Source organism: Catharus ustulatus, chromosome 4, assembly GCF_009819885.2.
Source record: "Catharus ustulatus isolate bCatUst1 chromosome 4, bCatUst1.pri.v2, whole genome shotgun sequence".
NCBI classification, from domain to species: domain Eukaryota; kingdom Metazoa; phylum Chordata; class Aves; order Passeriformes; family Turdidae; genus Catharus; species Catharus ustulatus.
The window spans coordinates 57,005,426-57,021,878 of NC_046224.1; the positions used below are offsets into that span (position 1 = coordinate 57,005,426).

Genomic DNA, 16,453 nt, shown 5'->3' on the forward strand with positions numbered 1-16,453 from the left:
TTAGGAAAATGAAAGACTAGATTTGTTTTTTTGTCTCTAGTGTGCACCTCTCCTCCCAACAAACAAAAAAAAAAAAAAGAGAGACAGACAGAAAAAGTCACTTTGCGTTGCTACCCTTCCACCAAGCCCACAGGAGCAGCCCCATGAGCTGGGCAGAAGCCTGCCAGCTTGGTTTGCACGAGCCAGGATGGCTCTGAACAGCTCAGTGTGCGCGCTCCGATTTACTCTGGCAGGAGATCTGGCCCTGTGTAATGGAAATGGACAAATCTCTCCGTGAGGCAGATGAGGAACGGCAGATTATAGGCTATATATACACAAACACAGCCATCCTCCCTCCCCCTTTTAGATGGAGACACGAAAACATGGCTATCTTTACTTTGTCAAAGTTTTGCATTTGTTCCCTGTTTGTCAGCCACGACTCCATGTCGGGGGCAGCCTGGATGACAAAAGCCTCGTAGTCTGCGAACATCTGCGTGAAGCGGTTGGCGAAAACCTCGCGGAGCTGCACGTTCAGTTTGTAGTCCCTCAGCTCCAGCTCCTCACATGACAGCTTCCCATCCTTCTCCTCTGTGAGGGGGCTGGTGATGGTCATTTTCTCCATGGTCACGCCCGTTCTCTTGGCCAGGGCTTGCAGGCGGGCGATCGTCTCGTTGCCCTTCAGCAGCTCGTACATGTTGAGGGCGTTGCTGGGGATGTTCCCGTTCTTCTTGTCGTTCACCAGGTCACTAAGAACCAAGTTCTTGAGTTTGGTGGCGCTGTCGCTGCAGTGCAGGTTGCCTTCTGGAGGGATCCCGTACTGTAGGAGAACCTCAGAGATTTCCTGGATAAACTCCAGCTTGTTGGGGAACTGCGGGAATTCCTCCGGCAGCTCAATGAAATGGTTATCGATGTCTACAAAGCACAAGTTTGCCTGAAATACAAACAAAAGTCTCAAAATGGACACTCAGCACTGAATGGTTCCTCTGTGATGTAGCCCTTTTTCTCCCACAGTAAAGGAGAAACTTTCTGTCTCTCTTTCAGACAGAAAGGTAAGTGCACATGTATGAAGGACACTTTAGTTGTGTTGTCTAGCCCATGATATTTCAAATTTCAGTGAGGCTGAGGGTCAACTGCATGACCAATAAAGACTCCTGGCCCTCTCCTGTTCCCCCAGGACATGAAGACCCCAAACTTTCCACTGCAAAGATTTCATACGCCCTCCCAGAGAAGCCAAGGACACCACCAAGTGCAGCACCACTTCTCGGCCCATGTAAATACCCTTTGTGTAAATTACTGCATCTCACAGGCACATTTACTTTAGCAGGATCCAACTGCAAGAAGCCTCTGCAGCTGTGCTACCAAGAAATGAGATGTTTAGTGAGAAAGATAATGCTGCTTCAAGCAAAACTATGGAATAGGGTCCCATGGAAATCCTTAAATCCTTTGGGATTATGTCTGAGTATAGCTTGTCCACTAGAGCCAAGTCTTATTTCCCCACTCCCCTTGTTTCCAGGGAGGCTTTTAATATTGGCAATTCCTCTGCCTGAGACTTAAAGAGAGTGCTCTTAGCTTTGCTGTGAATGGAGATGGATCTCAGCCTGTAAGATTAAAGCTAAGTGAAGACATTAATCTAGCAGAGCAGATATTTTTACTAGGAAAGTGTCGATGGAGGGATAGAAGAACCCCACATAAAAATTAATTACATTGCAAATGCACCCTCAGGAATAATACCGGGATGAAAAACAGTAATTGATATTCTGAATGGCAGCTTACATCTGAAATTCACTGTCTGAGTGCACTGAGTAAAATCTTAAACCAGGTCAGATTCCCAAGGTGCTCAGCTCTGATGCATTTTATCCTGGCATAAAACTGCAGAACAGGAGATGCAGAAAACCCATAGGGCAGCAGCAGGTCTTTGTTAGCCTGACTTGGCCATTAGCACAGCTCCTCTGCCTTCTCCCAGGCATTTCTAGTGTTCTTTATATCTTACCAAATGCCTAGACTAATCTTCAGATTATGTGAAGATTTATTTTCCTTCATTTTTAAAAAAGTTAATTTTCAGCAGGACAATACATTCCACAGCAAACATGTTTATAATATACTGGATATTTCAGGGACATGTTTATTAACATTAATCACCTTTCACATAGATACTTTAAAGGGTATTAGGATTAATTCAGCGAAGTAGAAGTGTCCCTTCAGCTTTTTCATATTAAATTTAGTCTGTACAAAGAAAAGCATTTCTTCATACAAAATGATTTGCTTTATTTAACTATGCAACTATTACACAGTTGTGGTGTGCCTTTAGCTCAGGGACTGCCTTCTTATCTATCAATATTTCATTTCAAAGGCTTTTTAATTTCAGCTCCGCATATCATTTACAAAATTTGAAAAATGAGATTTGGATTCAGAAAACCCTTGGGAAATTGGTCTCACTTCTCTCTTCAAAAACATCGGATGATTAAAGTCAATGCAGGGAGATTAGTAACCTTAAGACAGCACAATGGCCAGTTGTTAGAATTTTTATCTCTAACAAACAAATGGTTTATATTTAGAGCAAGAGCTAGCCCCTGGCCTGAACAATAAAGGAATGCTGATGTGAACAGCACTTCATCACTGCTCGCATGCTGAGGGGTTTTTTTTAATTGTCTAAAGGAATTAGAGATTGAAGATCTTCCCTGTTCAATATGTCTTCTTTCTTTCCCTCTCCCACAGTTACTGGACCTGTGGTATTCATAAATGCTGGTATTTTTCACTCATTTGTTAAACATCATGGAGGGGGCAGATTCCACTCCACCCTTACTCTTCTCTCCCTGGTGATATTTGTTATTCCAGTGATAATGCAATATCAAATACTGTCACATTAAAATTTTCATTTAAGGAAAATGACAGCTTAATCTGCTACCCAAAAGCATGTGACTAATAATTTTTAAAATCACAGTAATTATGTCATATTAGCAGGGTTTTACTGAGGAGCATAGCCAGATAACAGCTTTGCTTCCACACCAGTGCAGATGGCATGTGCTTCAGTCACTGTATCCATGAAGTAAAACTTGATTTGCAGTTCCATGCCACCGAGGGTGACTCAGTCACCTTCATGCAATATGCAAAATAGACCTTTATTATAAACTGTATTACCTGTCCCGTGTTTATCCCTCCACTTCCACACAAAAACTCCCACCCCTGCATATTCTCCTCTGCTGCTGCTCCCATCTGCCTTCTCAGTCAGAGGAGGTATTTGGAAACCTTAAGGACTCTGTCCCCAGGAGAGTCCCCTCAGCACAGCCATTGGCAGGAGATGTTACTGCTGTATGAACAGATACTCTTGGGGTTCCCACTGATTTTAAGAAAAAAAACTAAGTTTATAAGCACATGGCATGCTCTGGTTCTAGTCACCATCTGGAATGCAGACAGGTGAGCATATCCCAAAGACTTTGCCATAAGGCCAGGTTAAAATGTGAAGTAGTTTTAATCACCTTTGTCAAATTTTAAGGAGAAAAATATCCATTTCACTCTCCACCACCACCAAGGATTTAGCCCTGAGATTAAGAGGATGACCTCTACTTCCTTTTTTTTCTAAGTGGTTCATAGGAACAGTATTAATGCAAACCTGGCTTGTTTGAGGCCAGGATGCTGGTCTAGTGATAGACAAGGAGCACGTGGGCTCAGCCATGGATGGGATGGGGCTGGCAGGACAAGGCACGCTCCTCAGCTGCAGGGGGACAAGGACAGGTTTACACCATCTAGCAACTGTATCCAGATCCATCAAGATTCTCCCCAAATGAAATGCTCTTTAGCCCTCTGTGAGCACGACTGTGCCACTGATGGTGTAACAAAACCTGGCGAAGCGTGTGATGTAGGGAAAGCCAATAAACTTTCAGCTTTGTCACAACAAACAGCAGAAGGAGAAGCGTTTAGACATCAAAACAGTAACAGGTACTCATTAAATTCAGAAATGGACCAAGGAGGGCTGTGGAGGCTTCTCTACTATCTCGCTCCTGCTGGCAATGAGTCTGAGCCAGAGAAGCCTCCTAACACCAGGCATTATTTTCCAGCAGTAATTCACACAAATACTAATAAGGCATTTCAGGATAGCAGCCCCAAAGGCAGACACTGACCTCCTGAGGCAGCTCCAGCTTGGAGCGGTCAGTTCCCTCCTTAGACTGCAGCCCCATCAGGTAGGGAACAGGAGCATCCAGAAAATGCAGGAGAGAGGCAGGAAGGATGGGGACGTACACATGCTGCCACTGAAATGGGAACAGCAGCGTTGTGATTCCCTCTGCCACTGTCATCAGACGCTGATAATCTAGACATGGAGAGAGAAAGACAGAATTGAATTATCTCCCCGTGTTCTGCTTTTGAGATCTGTTTGGCAAGGACATCAGTGACAAAACAAGACAGAAACCATGTTTATAGGATAAGATGTTGTTTGGAAAATAAGACAGTACTTAAGAACCTTAAACATTATTTAATTCCTCCCGTAAAGAAACTGCTGAGCATAGGTATTCATACCATATTCTAGATCTAGTCTATCATTAAATTAATTTATTAAAAAGATACCAACAGTTCTGTCTCTAGTACAGGATAATAATACTCTAATTCCATAATAAGCATGTATTTTTTACATGGAAGAAGAGGAGAAAGACGTGAACTTCAAAGAAACATTGTGGTTTCTTGCTTGCTCCTGCCTGCCTGCTTCTGCTCCACTTGCTACTATTTCCAAAGGTGAATGTACTTTCCAGAAGACTTGTCTTGGCCACATACCAGCAGAAGTTTACAGTCCTTAAGTATATAAAATCAATGTTTTTAAGTTAAATCCAAACAGAAGCCTAATATAAATTTAGTTCTCAAATATATTCTGCATAGCTAGTATATTATAGCTAGTATATTTATATTACGTTACTTTCCCAAATTTGTATTTAACCCATGTTGCTTTGCAATATTTTGATTTTAGTAAGCACATTGTGCATTATTTTTTAAATTAAAATTTATTTTGGTCCAGCTAAGCTGGAAGTTTCAAAATTTGGGTAAGGGCAAATTATTTATCAAATATCTGGCTGGCATGATGAAATAGCACAAGCTGTTTATTAATATAAATGAGGGGATAAATTGAGAATAATTTTTTAAAATAAATAAATAAATCACATACTGGTCTAAAGAGATGGTCGTCATTACAGCAAATCTCAAACTGCAGACAATCCATCTGGAAACTAAGGCAAAGACTCCTGGGTTTGTAAACTCCATGGCTGTGTCCAAACCCAAGCCTCATCAGTGCCAGGCAAATCTCACAAGCTCTGGCTTGAGCAACCAAAAGATTTCCCCCTTGCAGACACCAGACCCAGATAATGGGTAACACTTGGGTTGTTGCCCATCTCTCCTAATCCTCCCTGCCCCACTCCCAGAAATCAAAAATACATGTATGAACACCCTGGTTCTGAGTCAGGAGACAAGGCTTTTTTCTTACAGCCCCACTGACTGCTTTTGTCTGGAGAGGAGCCCAGCTTGACCCTTTCCATTTTCTGAACATCCCAGCCTGAGACCTTGGCAGACACCAACAACAGCAAAAGCGCTGTCATCTGACACTGCTCAGCTATTAGGAGGTCACTGGGAAGATGTTCTTGAATAAATATGCAAATTACAACAACAAATTGCATAACCCATTCCCCTTGCTAGCACCTCTCTGTGGAAAACCAGCCACGATCTGCAGAAGGTCAGCTGACAGAACAAAACCATTTTTCATCTTGTCTAACAGCTATTCAGTCAGTCTTCAAAATTATTTTCATACATACAAGTCATCTCAAGGTTACACCTCCAAAACACTGCCCAGCTACAGATCAGCTGCTTATCAATCCCTGCCCATGCAATGGTCTATAATTACACATGTGCATTCCCTGTATTGTTGAGGAGCACTTACACAAACTCAAGTTATAATACCTACTGGAGAAGTCTCATAACATTTCTTAACTCTGAAAGCTTTAAAGATTTAAAAAATAAATCAAATAGAGAAAGCAGCATGTCTTAGTATGTGAAACACCTTCAAAGTCTGTTCTGATGTACACAGTCACATAAAGAAATGGGTCTTGGCAGAAAAGTTGCAAGGATCTTCTTGGAAAAGGGCATTCAATTCTGCAAATGCATGCTGACTTTTCTCTGGTGCTACTGATAATATTTAACATGGTCACTAGCACACATTTTGTAACCAATTTACTAAGAGAAAAGTTGTTTTAAAAAAACCAACAAAACTAGTGACCACTAAATTACTAGACTGTTACCATCTAGCAATACTTGTCAGTGATTACCAGTTAAAAAATGTTTATGTACCCAGCAGTTTTGACTGAAGAGAGGGAAGTTCCACTTTCCTACAGTAATTTCACGATTATAAGCTGCAGTTGATTATAAGCCGCATGTCCTGGTGTCGGCAACTGTCTTGGGTTACAATACAGGGTGTGATAAAAGGTATCTATTCTATCACCATCTGTTGAGGGTGGGGGCAGTGATCCTTATCTCCACGGGAGATATTCTGCTAATGGGCCATCCATTGAAACCAGGCAGGGCATTGTTCTTTATCTTTTCACAACCCATCCTTCCTCCAGCGAGTCATTTTCTGCTAATGGCCATTGAGTCCCACTGTGGGACTGATAAAATTACTGCATCCCATTGGAAGTTGCTCCAGCCAGGGGAAAGAGCCCAACATTTCTTACCAAGATAAAAACAGAGGTTTTGGGACACTAAGGGAGCCTCTTTCTCCACTGGACTCCAGAGGAAAACTGGATTTCTCCACATCACCACTGGACCTCCAGAGGGAAACTGCACCTTGTACAGGAGCACTGCTCCAACTGAGCCACATCTGTCACTGCAGGAGGATGCAGCCACCATTTAATGGGACTGCTACCAACACCCTGCCTGACGGGGTGTCAGGTTGTACTCTGACTTTGTCAGGGTTTGGAGTTTGTTTCTTTGTAGTACTGTATTTCTATTTTAATTTCCCTAGTAAAGAACTGTTATTCCTAATTCCCATATTTTTGCCTGAGAGCCCCTTGATTTCAAAATTATAATAATTTGGAGGGAGGGGGTTTACATTCTCCATTTTAAAGAGAAGCTCCTGCCTTTCTCAGCAGACACCTGTCCTCCAAACTAAAACAGCAACTTTTTGTTCTTTGTCCATATATAAGCCGCACCTGATTATAAGCCGCACTTTGGGTTCGGACCAAAATTTTAGTCAAAATGGTGCAGCTTATAATCATGAAATTACTGTACTAAAAAAATCTGTAAATACTTTTTTTATTATCTGTTTAAAGAAGTCAGAAACTCTGGTTACTTTTAATGTACTTTCAAGCCAGTACAAGGTTAGACACCTATCCCCTAAAGCCTGAAATAATGTTTGATGGAGAGATTCTTGTACCTGTCATCATTTGAGGGAAGCTTACATGGTTACTGAGAACAACCTGGAAACAGGGTATTGAGGAAATGGCCTTAAGTTGTGCCTGGGGAGGTTTAGATTGGATGTTGGGAAAAATTTCTTCACTGAAAGGGTTGCTCAGCATTGCAACAGGCTGTCCAGGGAAGGGATTGAGTAACCATCTCTGGAGGCAGCTAAAAGACATGTAAATATGGCAATTAGCGACATGATTTAGAGGTGGGTTTGGCAGTGTTAGGTTTACAGCTGGAGTTGATGATCTTCAAGGTCTTTTCCAACCAAAATTATTCTATGACTCTTCATGTTCAGAGCTCCATCTCTAATTTGTTCACAGAACAGAACATTTTCCAAGAGAAACTGCTCGAGGAGGATAACCCCAGGGCAAAGTGGTCCCTGAGGCTTCTACTGCAACCACTGCCTCCTAATAGCTTAGCTGGATTTGGTGCAGTGTTCTCTCACACAACTTTTCACTAAGTGAAGGAGAGGGCAAAGCAGTCAAGCTCAAAGACTCTGGATCCACTCAACATAAAAATTACTTTTCCTGCCACAAAAGCGTCTGATATCTCAAAATCCTTCCCATGCTGCAGCAAAGCAAAATCAAGATCCTTTGAAAAGGCAAAAAGGCATCGGTGTTATCCCTGTTCCAAATAGCTAAGATCACATTTAGGTTCTACCCCCAAAACAGATTCAAATCTTTGGTCATAATCAAACCAAAGAGAATTTCACCTGGAGCCTTCTCAGCAAATTGCCAATCACAGGAACTTTGTGTGTAAGGAATTTGTAAGAGCACACACACTCATTCTCCCCAGAAACGGTGTTCCTGCTGGGAACAGTGTACTGTGATTCCAGTTTCAACACCTCCAGCCTTCCCAATGAAAGCACAGCTTGGCTGTTTTCCAACTCTCTGTTCCAGTAACCTACCAAAGGTAGAGCAGAAAGCCTACCACAGAGCTGGAGTCACAGCCTGGATCGTCTCAATCCAGTCCAAGGCTTTAAAAATTGACTGTGCTCCTTTATTTTCCTTTTGAAGTCTCACTTTACATACAATTTGAAAGTACTTGGAAGCATTTGAAGAGATTAGTTACCTGGACACCACTTCCTTTCCTCTACCACTTTTAGAACATGCATAAAGGATGACTGCAGCTTTGCAAAGCCACATATTTAAAAATGTATCCTGAAAGATGATGATCAGATGGTATTCTCAAAGAGGACCTCATCAATATGCACATAACAATTGTCTTTAAACAAAATAAACCAAACAACAGAGGGGAAAAGACCCCAAAATATCAATGAACCTGAATGAATAAATGCTAATTCTTTTGAGGGAAACACCTGAACAGGCTTTAAAACACCTTTTGTGACCAACAGTTTTTCCACATGCTACCTCTTCAGCTGAGGTATTATAAGCAATTGTTATTCAACTGACTTTTTTTAGCCTTTTTTTTTTTGTAACAATTTTGAATTAGATGAACCAGGTATATTGGAAAAACTGGAAAATACAATTATTTTGCTTTGAGCTCTGAGTATGAGACAAGAACAGCTCATAACCAGACCTGTCTTGGGTCTGGGTACCTTCAGATCTGTAATGTTTATATATAGCACACTGCAGATGAAAAATGAAATCTGAAATTCACATTGGAGACAAAAATTGTTTATGAAAGCAAAGATTTTCAAATCAGATCTCAACAGCTCCATAGAAGCAGCACACATCAAAGTGCCCTGGAAGCTTCCACCTTTCATCTGGTTTGCTTGGTGGCAGCTGTGACAACTGACAAGTCAGTCCTGGTGACTTTTAAGAGATGTTAAGATAAAACACACAAAAATGGTGCAGGAAATGTTTATTCACTGCAGAAATCACCTTGCAGCAGTGCTGCATTCAGGGAACCTGGACAGGTGCTGTAACCAGCAGACTGTCCCAAGGAAATGACCCCTGGCATCTCAGTGCCATGTGGCAATTTATGCAAATATGAAAAGATAAGTTTTCTTAAACAGAAGGGTCAAGACAAGCCTGCATCTAATTGCCTAAAGAACTAACCTCTCAAACTGGGGGTCTGCTCTGTCCCAAGGGAAACACCCCAAGGCCAATATTCATCAAGGCAAATTCTTACCCTTTTTCCTTGTTGGCCAATACTTAATATAAAAAGCTTCTGCTTCAATACATTTCCATTGATATAATTTAACTACATCCCAGCCTGCCATCAGTAGTTCAGTATAATTTAATTTATGATTAAGAGCCACCTCAAGAATTAGCTCCCATTACCAGCATGGCTAAGTCTCTGAGAAGAGGGGAAAACCCTGTGACAAGGCTGACAAGGTGCCAGCAGGACACATGAAGGTGCTCCTGAAGACACAGAGAGCCCCCTGCTCTCTCCTGTGGCTGCTGGGGCAGAACAGGCTCCCCAGCCAGCAGCAAGATGATGGGGAGAGTCCAGCAGGGACCAGCTTTGCTCCAGATCACTGCCACATTATTTATCTGACATTTGCCATAACTACAATGTAAAGGCCTAATTTAACTTTATTCCCCTCATTCTGAAAAGGTAAAGCTGTTTCATCATGGAAAAAAGTGAGATCCAAATTAAAAAAAAAAAAAAGCTGAGAGGTCGTGATGTGTGTGTGCAGAGTGTTAAAGGTAGTAGAAAAGCAAAGGTTTTCTATGAAACTATTTGGTGTAAAAATTGTTTAAAAGACAACAGATTATGTATGTATTAGTTTTGTAAAATCTACCCCAAAACAGACTTCGCAAGATCTTTCAGACACAACGCTTTCTAGGCAATGGTTTTATATATGCATAGTCATTTGTATTATAATTTCTACTATTAAAAAAATGCAAAGAATATTTCATTCTTGGACGAGCAATTACTCAAGCCTTGGGAAAAACAACTTGGAAAATGCTCAAAATTATAATGTGTAGAAACAGCCTAAGCTCTAAGAAGTTTATCTCTGTCTCATCCACACATTCCCTCTCATGCTTAAATCCCTCAAAAGGCAGACATACAAAATGGATTGCAGAGATTTCCACAAAGCTTACAGCTTAATTCATCTCTGTTCAGCAGAAATCTCACACCAGTGGTGTTTTGTTATTCATCCTTTGGAAATTGTAGTAGCTATTGAAGAGTGGACATAAACAAGACCTTACATGTGCACAGTTGCATGGGAGAGCTGTGCTCTGAATCAAGGGAACTTACAAGAGGACTGCAAAGACTGCATCCTGAAGAATTGCAGGGAAAATATATCTAACCTCTCCTATCGGTTTTCAAAGCCCAAATGTTGAAAACTTGCCCTATTTAATCTTAAAAATATTCTCTGTATGTGAAGGATGTAACCTGAAGCTGCAGGAATTAATGTATAGCGAAAGCAATTCCAGGTACAGGTTTCCATACCAACTCTGCAGCCCAAAGCTGGCACTTCCCACCAGCAGTGGTTGTGATTAACTCCCTGGAAAGCCACACAGCCTCCAGAAACAGTGAGGCCTGATCTTTTCAGTCTTGCCACTGAGGTCTCTCTGCCAGTCACCCAGCTCTGCAGTCCAAAATGTATGGGAGCAAAGCAGTTTAAAACATGAGCTCATCATTCTTTGCTGCCAATCCCTTCAGCCCTCTGGCTTGATCACCACAGCTATAAAGTGAAGTCACAATCCACTACAATCCCTGCATTTCCCAAGTGATGGGGTACCAGTCACCCCTAATGCACCATCAAAAGTACAACTGGATTGCCAAAAATGAATGCAGCAGCCATGGTACAAACAGCCACTCATTGTCCCGTCCCCAAGGCAGAGCTGTGCCAGACACACTCTCCTATCACGCTGGGAAACACATCCAGAGCAAGCTGGGAAAAGTCACCCAACACCCTCACCTCTTCATTGACTTAGATGCTTTTGTTAAGGCTGCTGGAAACATTACGCCCCAACTATGGGGTTAAAAATAGACTTTTTCATCCTCGACTCCCAGTTCCCTTGAAGAAAAAAACACTCCAGAAAAGCCAATACAGTCTCTGTGCAATCTTCCTGCCAGCCCTTCACTGCTGTTATTACCAACCAGGCTCTTTGTATAGTTAGGGTTGCACAACAATTTATATTTTCACTCCACTTTCCAAAAGAAGCCTTTATTCTATAGAAGAAAAACTAAAATTCTGGCAAGATTAAATGAAAAGCTTCCTTTCAACATGTCTAGGAGAACCACAAAAAAGTCAACTTACATTTCCCATATATGTTAGCAGTAGTTCTCACTGAAATAGTTTAGTGAACTGAAGTAGGATTTGGTGCAGCTCTGATTTCTTGAGTATTACAGGATTATGTCAGTAAATTGTGATTTTGAGTAAATAATGCTGTCTTGCTTGAAATTGTAACCAGAACATCTACTAATCTCTTTTTGAGTTTGGGAAGGTTGCAGCAAGGCCAGGCCTCTGGAAACATAGTCCATTGAGTCCAACCTCTTTAAAAGCAGGAAGGCAAAGAAGGGTGAACATGCAAAATCCCTCTCCCGTTTGTTATTTTGGAACAAGAGATATGTCAGCCAAAGCCTTTTCATCTTTTGCCTTGAAAGAACTTCGGAGTTAAAAAAGTTTCTCCCTGATGGGTCTCAAAGCTGAGGAGAGCAGATTTCAGTACCTTCTAGGCTGGTTATATCTCAAACTGGAAAACAGCTGCTGTTTTCTTTTTCAGGAATTGCAAGACTGACATTTAAAAGAAGCCTCAGTGCACGATTAGCCAAGTACTCAGCTATCAGGGTATGCCAAAACTGAGGCTTTGCACTTGCCCTCCAATCCACATTCTTCACCTCTGGGAGCCAGCATTACCCTGCTATTTACATAATGAGAGAATTTCCCTAATACAGCTATATGCTTTCCCCCATGAACAATCAAATGGTGCCTATGTTAAGATATCCCAGATTCACAAATAGAAGAGAAGGGGAAGAAAAAGTTCTGAAATTTTAAGGGTGGAAAGGATTACTGCTCACTATCTCATTTTTCTTTTAAAAAAACCCCACACAATGAAATCAAACAAACCAAGTAAACCCTTACATTATAGCCAGTAACTGGAAAAATAACATTTATCTAACTTCTGGCGGACATGAAGGCTGAGTCAACATTACTTAGTAGATATTTTGTAGCTGTCTCAATGACTATTACAAAAGTAATACATATATGGGTTGCTCTCCACATGCACAAAGTATTACTGAAATGTGACCTGACAAGCACATTTTTCCTAATGCTACTATCTTACAGTGAGAAAGAAAAAAGAAAAAAAAATTTCTCAGTGAGTCCACAAGCAGGGACCAGGGTGGGACTGATGAGCAGGGATGGGTGAGAGGCATTTCAGTGGTGCTGCTGTTTAATATCAAACCCCAGTGCAAAGTGGCAAAGGCATCACGATTCAAACTGAGGAAAAAAGGGGATAAGTGCACACACAGAAGCAGGAGGGAGGGGGAAAGCAGCCTAATCAAAACTAACAGCAGGATTTCTGCTCACACTTCAAACTGAAAGATAAAACCTTTCATTTTCAGTTCTTGAAAGCAAACCCCTGGAGTCCATGTGGAGAAGAGCTCTGCAAAGAACTATCAATCCTTTGAATTCAGTCATTTGCAGAAGAACTACCCTTTTTCCACTTCTCTGAACATTTTTCCCCAATTCTCAGTCACTTAGTTATCAGCATTACCATTACACACTTCCTGACCTTTTCTTTTATATGACAAACCCAAGTGATCCCTTCTGGAGCCTGAAGGTTCATTACCCATACTCATTTTAGACCATTTCCCATCCTCTCTCCCTGCTCCATTTCAAGCTGTCTGCTGCTTGAGCCACTTCTCTTCAAAAGCCCAGGTATTCAGCATCTTTTCCTCTTTTCACTAAAAGGCACATGTACCTCCTGGGTCCAGGATTTTCATCCTCCTCTAATGAAACTACTCCCCTCCACTCCCAAAAAAAATTTCCCTGATGCACATTGTCCTAATTCAGGGTCAGAATCACAGATGCCATTTGGGAAGCCAAATTACATTGAAGGCTTCCAGCGAGACTCAGAGGAACATCCCAAAAGTCTGATCATCCCCGTGAAAGTCAGCAATAAAACTTGAACTCGACATGTTGGGCATCCCAATACCACCAGGGCCAGACTCCCAGGAACCAGCATCCTAGAGGAAACAGTAACAGGGGTGTAAAATCCCAAAGCATGCCCAGTGCTAAATCAGGATTCCCCAAACCTGCAGCAAAGTCTGGCGCCATTACAGAAAGATACAACCATAAGAGAAAAGGTTTTCAAAACCAGATTTTCCAAAGCTTGCTGGCACACTTCAACACAGAACACGGGCAGGCTCTGTGCAAGGAACTTCTGCCAATGTTTGGCCAATTGCAATCTTAGTGTCTCAAAAGGAAGTACCAGCATCCTTGTCAGCAACGTTTCCAAATACCTCAAGCAGGACTAAAAAGGAACGACCTGTAGCTCTAGTCAGTTTTAACCCACCATTAAATCTTTAGCCTCCAAGTGCTAAAACACTCTCAGTGTTTTAACAAGAACATATGCATCATCTGGGAAGCAGGAAATTACACCAGACTTTGAGCTGCTGAAATTTGAAAAACAAAGTAGTAGCAAGAGTGTCTTCTGCAAGATGTATTACTTTCTGCTGGTATTTTTGAAGAAGATAGGATTAATTTCATGCTGTCTTGCATGATCAAGGGCAGCATGAGGATAATAATCAAATGTATTCTATTGCTAGCTGCCACAAGTGATAAATACAATGCATAATTAAACAAGCAGCACCTAGACTGCCTGGAGGAAACAATTATTTAGCACTTTCATTAGGACAGACTAATTTCTCTCATTTTTTCAATGCATTCTTACATTTCAAAAATCAACCTTAGCTTTGTATAATATGAAATTCTATGAGTTCCTGTGGCTGCAGCTGCCCAGGAACTGCCCTCTGGAAACAGGCATTGCTGGGTAAGTGCCTACCTTGTGAGTACAGGAGGATCTGCATCTCCAGAAGAACACAGGTGAAGACCTGGACCAGGTTCTCCAGACCCAGCAGCTCAAAGACCTCCCTCAGAGGGTAGTCAGAGAGTGGCAGCTCGTTGGGCCCAGGTCTCTGGCAAATGATGGGCTCATAAACCCCATAAAACTTGAGTGACCTGCCCGGGGGCGGCAGGGGCACCTCGTAGAGGATGTTGTGGATGTAGCTCTCCAGGGGCAGAGGTGGTGGCTGCTGAGAGGTCACTGCCTTGTAGAGCTGGATCAGGAACTTCTTGCAGGCTTGCATGAAGGGCAGAGGGGTGATGAGGCATATGCACTTGGAGACATAGAGCGTGTCCCTGCTGATGTCGTAGGAGTTGTAGCGCTGGAGCTTGGCGAGGGACGTGGCGTCGCCCTCGTCGATGCTGCTGGCCAGGGAGTCCATGCTGCAGGAGGAGGAGGCGCAGACACTGCTGTACTGCTCTGCGTTGTGCATCTGGTACAGCGTCTGCATGGCTGTGCAGATCTGCTTGCTCGTGACCTCCTCGTAGAAGGTGAGCACAAAGCCGTAGGTGCGGGAGCCGTCCTCCCTGGTGATGATGAACGAGTGCAGCTGCGGGTCTCGGTTATCCGCCTGCGTCCTGAAAGACAGCCCCTTGGGCATGCACAGCTAAGAGAGGAGAAAAGAAATAGAGTAACCTAAGACACAATTTTATTTTGCTGGTTTTGCTGTACAGGCACATTCTTTTAATCTGCTGCATCACAACAAGCCATTTACCTTTAGACATAAAAAGTACCCAAGAACAAACAGCCTAAAACTGATGCTACTTCAGAAGGAGTCATGAGTGAGGAAAGGAAAGCACCCTCCAAAATAATCCATCTATTAAGTCATTACAACTCATTTTCGTTACTTGCTGAAACTGTTTTCACTACTGAATAGTCTTTGTGTCATTTACTTCAGCATCATATAAAAACATCCAGTTTTGCTCTCATTTGCATCTATCGTGCCCACAGTATTCTGAAACCAGAGAGCCAAGGAAGCATCTTATACCACTGAATTTAAATTACATAGGCTTCTTGGAATTCTTTGATCTTCCCTAATTTTCTGGGGGAAAAAAACAACAAACAAACCAAACCCCAACTGACGGGCAGCTATTACATTTACTTTCTTCTCTAAGTGCTATCAAATAGCTTAGACTAGAAAAAAGGAGGGGCAGGGAGGGAAACACCCAAAATCTATGATAGCCTCATTTATTTACCTCTCAGCAAAATCCCTTGCAGTGATTCTGCTACACTGGGTGTTTCTCTGAAGCATGGCCCTAGAGATAAATTGAGGCATTTTTCCAGACATTCTCTGGGAATGCTATCAACCATCTAACACAAAACAACAAACATCCAGCAAAACTTGTTTGAATTGTGCATCAGCAGGAAACTCCTCATGTTAGACATGCTAAATAAGTATATTTATAAAGGAAGGACTATAGCTTCATCTACAACATCTGAAGAAACAGAAGGAAAGAAAAAAAGGAGAATCTTCAAAGTGTTCCTTTTCAAAAAAGGCAACAGTAGAAACCAACTTTATCATGGTGTGTGAACCTATGCACAACTGAATGTGTCTCCTAATATCTCACCTTAACCAGGAGTAAATTATTCTGATGCTGGAAGAGGTCAGGAGAAATAATTACAGTAATTTCACGATTATAAGCCGCACCATTTTGACTAAAATTTTGGTCCGAACCCAAAGTGCGGCTTATAATCAGGTGCGGCTTATATATGGACAAAGAACAAAAAGTTACTGTTTTAGTTTGGAGGACAGGTGTCTGCTGAGAAAGGCAGGAGCTTCTCTTTGAAATGGAGAATGTAAACCCCCTCTCTCCAAATTATTATAATTTGGAAATCAAGGGGTTTTCAGGCAAAAATATGGGAATTAGGAATAACAGTTCTTTTCTAGGGAAATCAAAATAGAAATACAGTACTGCAAAGAAACAAACTCCAAACCCTGACCAAGTCAGAGTACAACCTGACACCCCGTCAGGCAGGGTGTTGGTAGCAGTCCCATTAAATGGTGGCTGCATCCTCCTGCAGTGACAGATGTGATTCAGTTGGAGCAGTGCTCC

The 16,453-nt window shown here is 42.0% G+C and overlaps 1 protein-coding gene across 2 annotated transcripts in view; it reads right to left on the reverse strand.

The window, feature by feature from the left end:
• Positions 1-16,453, reverse strand: part of DENND5B (DENN domain containing 5B) — a 104,437-nt gene that overhangs the window by 35,793 nt on the left and 52,191 nt on the right. For both annotated transcript variants that reach the window (XM_033057705.2, XM_033057706.2), the window contains exons 3-5: positions 14,340-15,006; positions 4,098-4,285; positions 377-910 (exon numbers count right to left, since the gene is read on the reverse strand). In XM_033057705.2, coding sequence (XP_032913596.1) covers positions 377-910; positions 4,098-4,285; positions 14,340-15,006 — 1,389 coding nt within the window. The remainder of the gene's footprint in view (positions 1-376; positions 911-4,097; positions 4,286-14,339; positions 15,007-16,453) is intronic.